Consider the following 10,000-nt stretch of genomic DNA (forward strand, 5'->3'; position numbering starts at 1 on the left):
TTAACACTTTGTGCCTCAGACTCATCCACCATTCAATAAAAAAAACCAAAAAATGGTGGGAGCAAGTTGCTCCATTTGTACCATTTCTCTTCACAAGAAAACTTTATATTTTGGAAATTTTGGGAGGTCAGGATTTCAAATAAAGGATTATCAAATGTAATGTCAAAATTAGATAACATGCTTCATAATTCAAATAAATAGGAAAATTTGACTTACCTTTGTTCCATTGCAGCCAGGTGCACCCATATCTCCTTTGCTTCCTTCCAGTCCTAAAAGACCCTGAAATTAATAATCAAAATCAAATTAGTGAGTACATGATACTTTTGTTGTTAAAGTGAAGTTAGTAATCATTGCTAATCTTAATATAGTTTATATTCTCTAAAAGAAATTTAATGTTATGTTATCCTATTCAAACTATGGTAACATTTAATATCATTGGTTTCTGAATAGAATTAAATCATATTTATTGATATAATATAATTAGAAACATGAAACAAACAATTAAAATTTCAAATTTTAAGTTTTGATGAATGACCATAATTCTCAGGAGTTAGAAAAACAATTGAATTTCATATTCCAATCAGAAATGATAAGTGTATCCAACAGTTAAGTGGGGGAATAAAGAGATTTTGTTTTGGTGATATGTAGAAAACAGTTTACAGCTTGAACCAATTTTATCACTAGTTTGACCCATCAGAGTTTTATATATATTTAGAAGTTTGTTTGTTATGGCAGGTCAGAGAATGACCATTGGTTTCAAACCTATAATGCGCTTAGCAGTGCAGGCAACTCATCAGGAGTTGAGTTTGACAAGTTGCCTATACAGTTAAGTGCTTTATATGTGTGAAATCAATGGTCACTCCCTGACCAGCCATAACAAACAACTTCCTAAATATACTTCTGTTCTAATGTTTTAGAGTGTGCTTCTTTTTTGGATGAATGAATTACTGACCAATATATATATATATATATACAAATGCCTACAGAAATTTTCATGAACTCATGCTGGCAGAGACAGACATGAACTGTTGAGCAGTTAACCACACTGTGAGAAAAAACAGCCAAATCTTCCTACAATCTTGAAAGAAGGACATCTTGAACAGTGTAGTCTCTGACATGTTAAAAGATACTAACCTTAGTGCTTTAAGGAAGAAATCATTTGGCAACTGTGAACATGTTTCTATATATGCCTTAGTTATTGTTTAGTCTTTCTGCTTTGAAGACCTTAGGGCAGTGTTTCCAATCCTATTTTCCCCCAGACTCCACAATAAATTTGCAGAAAAATGTATGCCCCACCAATGCTTGGAAAAAAAAAACAACTTTATTTTTAATATTTTATCACAATTATTTAAAACAAAAGAATCTACCAGTAACTCTTTTATTAGGTACTGAGTACAAAAACAAAAGTACATTATTGACTAAGAAAAATAAAACAAGTGAATCACTTTAATGAGAACCATGTGCTTGGTGACTATGATACCACACCTCACTAGAATTTTCCCAGGCCCCACCAGTGGAGCATATGCCCCATGTTGAGGATCACTGCCTTGGAGTGACTGTTGTTTATTCTAAGGTGAGCCCTGATTGAGCAGACATGCCTATCTCTTTTTCAGGTATAATATATCTAGGGACTATTTTCACTACTCAATGTCTCCTTTTCTTTTCTAAAACAACATGATTTGATAACATGGCTACTCTTTCTTTGTGTGTGTGTGTATGTGTGAAAGAGAGAGAGAGAGAGAGAGAGAGAGAGAGAGAGAGAGAGAGAGAGAAGAAGAGAGAGAGAGAGAGAAGAAGAGAGAGAGAGAGAGAAGAAGAGAGAGAGAGAGAGAAGAAGAGAGAGAGAGAGAGAAGAAGAGAGAGAGAGAGAGAAGAGAGAGAGAGAGAGAGAGAAGAAGAGAGAGAGAGAGAGAAGAAGAGAGAGAGAGAGAGAGAAGAAGAGAGAGAGAGAGAGAGAAGAAGAGAGAGAGAGAGAGAGAAAGTGTCTGAAACAAGCTTATAGCCACCTAAGGAAAAAAAAAACTAAGTCTGTTTAAATGTCTACATGTTAGAGCCAGGGATGGCAGACATGTCTCTATAATCTGTTTCAGACAATATGTTATTTAAAGTAACACTTTAAATAAAACATTTTTTTAAAATAAAAACTTAAAAGAACATGTAAGCTGAAGGGAAATTTTTAGTTGTTAACTTTAAAAAAGTCAAAAGTTGGGGTGATGTAATATGAACTGTTGTGTAATAACTATTTGAAAGAAGATGTAGCATTGGTGCCAATCCATAAATAGAACAGGCTTTGTTGGATAGTTTCTCTTGATAACCGCCTTCATCAGCAAATACAGAATATTTGGTGAGATGGTAAGTAACTGAAGAAGCCAACTGTTTCCCTTGTAATGTTTGTCTGAACTTGACCTTTCACTTCCTTATCTTTGGCATCCAGTCTAAGGAAACATTCCAGACTCCAAAAAGGATTTGTGTAAAAAAAATAAGCTTATAAAACAGGAAGAAGTATTGGTAGTTTGATACTAATAAGCCTATCACTCTCATTACAAATCAGGCAAGTTACTGCTACAGGAGACAAGTCAGAGCACAGAATAATCTTAAAATACAGCTGTCATAGTATGATATATTCAGTTCTAATTACAGCCTGAAGAAGTAATGGAGTATTTTAAATGCAAGTATGAATATCTGCAGACTTATTCTAGCTATAACAACATAATCTTCATAATTTATTCTAAATACTAGCTATTTTTTTTAAGCAGATATATTAGTAAAGTGAAATAAATTTTATGAAACACCAAAAAAGAACTTGACTCACTAACACATAGAATAACTAGGCATAAGAATGTAATTATATTTTGGTACAATGGATGTTTTCTTTAAATCTATAGCATTAAGTGTATAGAGGACAGGGTCTCCAGACATTTGTAGTTCTGGAAGAAGGGCTTGTTCAAAGTAGTACTTTCTGATGATGGTGCTCTTGTGGATGTGTGTGCACATGTGTGTGTGTGTGTGTGTGCATGCATGTGTGTGTATGCATGGGTGCGTGTGTGTATGGAGTAAATTTGTGTGTTGAGTTGCATACCCTTATGATAAATAAAGATCAATATAAATACCAGACTAAAATGAGTACATGATGAATTAAATAGAATTGAAGGTGGTACCGCAGCATGGCCACAGTCAAATGACTGAAACTAGAAACAGAGTAACAGACTACATAAATTGATAAAAATAAGTCAAAACTATCCAAAAAAATTTAATAAAGTTTCAGAAAGCAGACAAAATTCTTATTGGCTCAATGTAACACAGCTGGTTATATGCAAGCAACAATAGAAAAAGTAGAATTTATAACAGATTGTTTTCTAATGATTGTATTCAGAGAAATATTTCGTTACCAACAATGTGGGAGAAGCAAGAACACAATCATACCAAAGAACAAAAAAGTCAAATGTTTATAGAGACAAAGATCTATTTTTGTAAAATTAGTAAATAGCCCTAGTAACAAAGTAAAGAAAAACTGAAAATAACATCTTTTATAACTGCGCAGAAATTAGTGAAATTCTGTAAGACTGCCAAGAGATTGGATGAGACTTTTGCAACAACTCACTGAAAATGTCTCACAAAATTTTAGCTGAGGATTCCATTATCAGAAGAAATTTGATAAATACAAAGCAAAAATAATATGATGGTAATGGTCAAAAGTTCCTGATCTTTTGACACTGTTCCAATATTTGCAAGGAGCTACATTAAAAATAATTCAATTTTCCAATGAAAATGAAAGGACTTTTAATAATGAAGATCTCATATCACAACACACCACATTTAATAATTGAGAGAAATGAATTTAAAATAAATGCTATATATAAGTAAGGTATTATATGATGAACTTATGGCAAAGGCAACCTGAAAATTCTTAAACATAATGGATCGTCTCATTGTCACAAGAAATTCAGAATTTTGTCAAAGTGAATTCCTTAACCATAAATCTAAACCTATACCAATACCTATACTCTCACATCCATGGGTTTACTTTTGTTTGTAAACTGTTAAAAATGACACATCATATTGGGTATGCATTCTCACATTCAGTGAAATGACAAGAGAATCTTACAAAGGACTTATTTAAACGATCAGCTGAGGAAGTGCATTTTACACCTCGGATGTATGATAATAATTACACAGTATCTCTACAAGTGATAAAATATGACAAAACAATTGTAGTGATTTTAGATAGAAAATGTTGTTCATTCCATTTTCTATCATTTAACTATTTATATAAACTCTACAGATACTATGGTATTCCTGATATATATCCAGATGCAGGAGTGTTTCTACAGCATATGATGAGATCAGATAGCCAATGACTTTGGATGAGTTTTGCATAGCATTCTACAAGGTTTTTACCTGAATCTTAATTAACTATATATGTATACGTAAACACACACACACACTATTAGGGTGCACATGTGTGTTGTGTGTGTTTGTATACATGTACATGCATAACATATGTAGGTGTCTCTCTATATATACATATATGAATATACATTTATATTGTTAGAAAAATGTAATAAATTGTAAGAATGACTATTGCATGCCTTGCTGGCTGTACTTTATATACCTTTCCATACAATAATACTATCTAACCTCTGTACAAATGAAAACAGTGCACATTTATCTATACTTCCCTGTACACACAAACACTGGCATTATGAGTTCTCCACTCCCCTCTCACCTTCTTTCCATTACTAGTTCTCTCCCTCTTCTGCTTTTTGCTCCCTACCCTCTATGTCTCTCACTACTTTCTTTTACTCTTTCGCACTCTCTCTATCCCCCTCTCTACTTTTGCTCTGGCCCAGGTAATGTCTCTATTTACATTTCTTCTATCCCACTCCTCAGTTTCCATTTTATATTAGACCTGAGAAATAACCAGACATCGAAAATTTGATGTTTTCTTTTTCTCTTGCATCTCTTAATCCTTTTAACTTATTTTGCTTCTCTTTGCAAAGAATATCATCCAAATCCTTACATTCTCTTCTACTTCTTCCAATGGTGTGTATACTTTCATTGCTGTTTTTTCACTCTTTATTTCTATACTCTTTCAATGAAGTTTTACACACTGATTCTGTATATTACTTGTTTTTTGTCTCCTCTTGTCTCATACTCTTACATGTGTTACTTGTGCATTTTCATTTATATCTATCTATCTATCTATCTCCACACACACACACACACACACACACATACATATATATACATATATGTTTTCACTCATTTTTTGTATTCAATGATGAACATCTTAAATTGTAGCTCTATTAATGAATGTACTGACTACCATCCGTGTAGCATCTCTTATGACTTTCATCTCTCATGTCCCTGCAATAAAGCTTCACTTCCACACACACCAGCTTAATTTAATTCATCCTTAGTCGAAAGACACCTGTTGTTAATGTCTTGTTGTTTGTATTTGTAATTGTGTACTATTTCTCCGGGTTTTTTTTTGGTCCTTGTTTTCGTATATATTTGCTTGCTTTCTTCCAAGGAATCTAGCGCACTTAGCTTAGATTTTCTTGGGGCTGGCCAGATTGGAGCAGTCTCGAGTGTAACCGGTCAAAAGTGCTAAGATGATCTGGAACTCGACTGAGAATAGGAAGCATTGAATGACCCATCCTTGTTTTTTCCTGTCCTTTTTTGTATCATCTGTCTGGATGGTTTGTTGTTGCCTGTTATGTTTTTGTTCCATTTTTTTTTGTTTTCTGTTATATATATATACATATATATATACACACACACACACATACAGTAATCTCTTGCCATATCACAGTTCACCTATCATGCACTCAGTACATCACGGATTTTTCTGGATAATATATGTAAATTTATATTGCGGACTTCTCAGTATATCTAGTTCTGCAGGCAATAAGTATTTATATTTTTTTAGATTTAAATATTTCTGTGGCAGGTTTTGGAATTTAACACCCACAATATTCAAGAGATTACTGTGTATATGTAATGTTCGTAGCCACTTCAACATAGCTGTCTGTTTAAATGGACTTTACTGTGATTTTTTTAACCCCAAGAGGACATCTCCACTAGCTGGTTAACAATGCACAGCTGCATCCGAGATATTCTGAGCAGGGAAATGAACCCCTAACACCTTCTAGCGACAGGGTTTAAAACAATCACAGTGAAGTCTGATCGAACAGATAGCTATGTTGAAGTGGCTATGAACATTACTTGTTAATACAACTATTGCAAACTATTGCAAAAATTTTAGAACTAGCAGATGAGGTGTCCAGTACTGAAGAGAGGCAGAAATAGCCTGAAACCAGGCTGGTCTACTGGTCTCATCGCTAGAAGGTGGTAGAGGTTCTCTCCCTTACTTGCAATATCTTGGATGCAGTTGTACATTGTTAACCAGCTAGAGATGTCCTCTTCATGTTACAAAAAATCGCAGTAAAGTCTGTTCGAATGCACAGCCATGTTGAAGTGGCTACAAACATTACTTGTCAGTACAACTACTGCACTGATCTCTTGTAGAGATTTTAGAACTAGCATTTTTGCTTATGTACATGTGTGTGTGTATGTATAAGAGTAAGGAATTTTCTGGGGGGAAAAGATACTGTAGTGTCTTCTGATTTATTTACAGTTTCCTATGCTTGTTCCTAGTCTTCCAAGCTTGCACAAGTTTCATAGCCTATTTAACCCATAGGCAAGGAGATTTGGTCATGTGATATCAGGTAACATCCACACACTGAGAGGCCAATACCTCACATCTGTAAGGGACCAGTTCTCCTCAATACCCTGTATGCCTTAACCATGCAACAAACTTCTGTGATTTGACCTATAACTAGGGCTCATAGCTACCAGCTCAAGCTAGAATAAGCATAAGAATAGCGGTGACAAAGGAGTAGCTCAATACTCACCTAAACTCCTTCCTGACCAACTATCAAATGCAGGTTAATAACTTACCACAAACCGTTACACACACACACACACACACACACACACACACAATGAATAAACATACTTTTGTATACTGCATAAACATCTAAAAGGATAATTTTCCTATTAAATATTTAATAACATAGATGTAGTATTATTATAACTACATTATATAGTCTACTAAAAGAAGAAAAATTTGTTTAAGCCATGGAAAAAAAAATTGATTTGTTTCTTATCAAACCTTGTTATAACCAAACCTCTAAGAGGTTTCCAGGTCATCGTCTGTCAGAATAAATATGATAGGTTTCATGATGGTAAGACATTAAATTTGGATACATGCTCATAAATATTTATATTTTTTTTAGCCCAACCACTTTTATTTTTTATACAGACTTGATGTGGATTATTTTCTTTTCACTTTCATATCTTTTGTGTGTGGTGTTAATGATGTGTACAAGTGATCAGTCAATGAATAACCTGCTTGTTAAGCCAAACTACCAAACTGTTCTGCAGAGAAACCAACCAGCACTTGAAGAAACAGATTAAATATTTTCATTTTAGATGTCTCCAGCCTATATGACTAAGTAAAGAGAACTAGGATAAGCAGAAAGTTTGGAATGCAGGAAAACAGTTATATCTTAACTATTTTTTTCCTACAAAAAAATAAGACAAAGCTACTCTGTGAAAGATAATGAGCTGGTAGACAAAGGATAAATCTAATTTAGACTTGTTTGCTAATTCTGAGAAAAAGCTGTAAGAAATTTGAGAGATGTGTGATTGACTGACTGACTATGTATTCAAATGAGCTAACAACAACAGGCTCTATTTTTCTTGATTTCAGTATACCCACAACTTTTTTCTATCACAGTATTTGGATGTAACTGAAGTATTAGGACATTTTAGATAAATTATCTGAAAACATTGCTTTCGCTTTTCTTTTGAATTATTTTTCTTCTCAAAATACATAAGTATTCTGATATATCTAATGAACAACAAAGTATGAACTCTCTACTTATATGCAAAAGACAAATCCAGTTAAATGTTCTCTATAGCACCAGGAGAAAATTTATCATGGTTCTTATTCAATATGCATCTATTCTTTATGGAGTAGTGAGCTACCATTAAAAAAATTAGTCAATTGAAATTATAACTGTAAAGATACGAAACATCCTTAATAGAAATTACTTTCAAAGCATAATTTTCTGCATGGGGAAGGACTCAAAATTTCCATAGTCTAAAAATTAAATGGGGAGTTATAAGAGTAAGTCAGATCTTTGATAACTGTGGTGACAACCCTAGAAATATTCTAGTTTGATTAAACCTCTACAGAACTATCAAAACCTTAGAATAATAAATATAATTTTACTTTTTGTTAATAGGAAAATAATTCACTAATCAAGTAAATGAAAATAATAAAATTGTAAAACTTGCCAGGGGTGCTTTCTGTTTGAAGAACCTATAGTTAAGTATTTAATACTTATTGCTTGAAATTAAGCTTTGTTCTTTAAAAATTGTAACCATCAGCTATTGAAATAAGCATCCATAGAATATTCATCAGCATTATGAATATTTTATATAGAGAGTATAGTAATAAGTTTGTCTATCGATAGCTATGCTGTGAAAACATAGCTTTATTCTAGTCTTAGAATTCAACCACCTAACTCTATTGAACTACTGGTATCTTGAAGATGAATTAGCATACCATGCCACATATATCTATTCCATGCATAGGCAACAGCTCATCTTCCATAAAAATCTCTGTCCAGACCTACATTATGTAATGGATTATCTCATACATTATGCAATTGTCACTGATTACCAAGCAAGTAGTAATCAAAGGATTACTTAAAAAGTCTATGCTTAACACTATTTTAAATAATACCTGATGAGCATGAGAATTATATAATGTATGATATAATCCATAACATTGTATTCTGCTTACATTAAATATTCTCAGCAAAACAACTGTCACAAAATATAAACCTATTTATTTGTTTCTTACTGTTATTTTTCATGGTACACCAAGCATTCTACTATTCATCAAATTACTGACAAACAATTGCAAATGTGAATTACCCAACAACAGTGATTTGTCTTCATAATTGCTTTAAAACTGATAATGGATTACTTCACAATCTGTGCTATACTGTCTCACCAATTATTAGCATAAGTTGATATGCGTTGATTCTTTATGGAGACCATTTGACATGAACCTGCCAGCTGAGGACTTGTCCAGACTCCAGTTGTCTCTTGTGGCATGATAAATATAAATATGTATAGATACATAAATATATGTATATATATATATATATATATATATATATATGTATATATATGTGCATATATACATAAATATATATAGACTCCAGTTATCTCTTGTGATATGATAAATATAAATATGTATATATACATAAATATATATAGATATATATACGCATATATAGATATATATATATATATATATATGTATATATATGTGCATATATACATAAATATATATAGACTCCAGTTATCTCTTGTGATATGATAAATATAAATATGTATATATACATAAATATATATAGATATATATACGCATATATAGATATATATATACACATATATACATATATATTAGAGTAGTATATTTTCATGAAGCACTGTTTCATATATATATATATAAATGTTTATAATTAAATTTTTTTTTAAGTTAAAATAATTGCAATTTATAAAAATAAAACAGACTGATAGATTTGTCAAGTTCAATATCAACTTATTTTATTTTTATAAATTGCATTATTTTGGCTTTTAAAAAGGCATAATTATAAACACACACACACATACACAGATACATACATTCATATGCATATATATATATATATATATATATATATATATATACACATACGTGTATGTGTGTGTCTTTTGTTTGAAGGGCATGTTTGCGTTTATATGTAGTGATTGTATACACTTATTTACAAATAGGTTTATGCAAATGGCCATATAGAATCAGTATCCAACATTCACTTTCCTGACCTACCAGTAAATGGTAGTTCAAAATTTATATTATGAGAAACTAAATATT

At 32.1% G+C, this 10,000-nt stretch overlaps 1 protein-coding gene across 1 annotated transcript in view; it reads right to left on the reverse strand.

The window, feature by feature from the left end:
• Positions 1 to 346, reverse strand: part of LOC106883718 (uncharacterized) — a 102,424-nt gene extending 102,078 nt beyond the window's left edge. Inside the window, 1 exon segment of the mRNA XM_089337826.1 lies at positions 217 to 346. Coding sequence (XP_089193952.1) covers positions 217 to 246 — 30 coding nt within the window. The 5' untranslated portion in view covers positions 247 to 346.
• Between the last annotated feature and the right edge of the window lie 9,654 nt (positions 347 to 10,000).

Source organism: Octopus bimaculoides, chromosome 19 (genome assembly GCF_046866305.1).
Source record: "Octopus bimaculoides isolate indiv1 chromosome 19, ASM4686630v1, whole genome shotgun sequence".
NCBI lineage: Eukaryota > Metazoa > Mollusca > Cephalopoda > Octopoda > Octopodidae > Octopus > Octopus bimaculoides.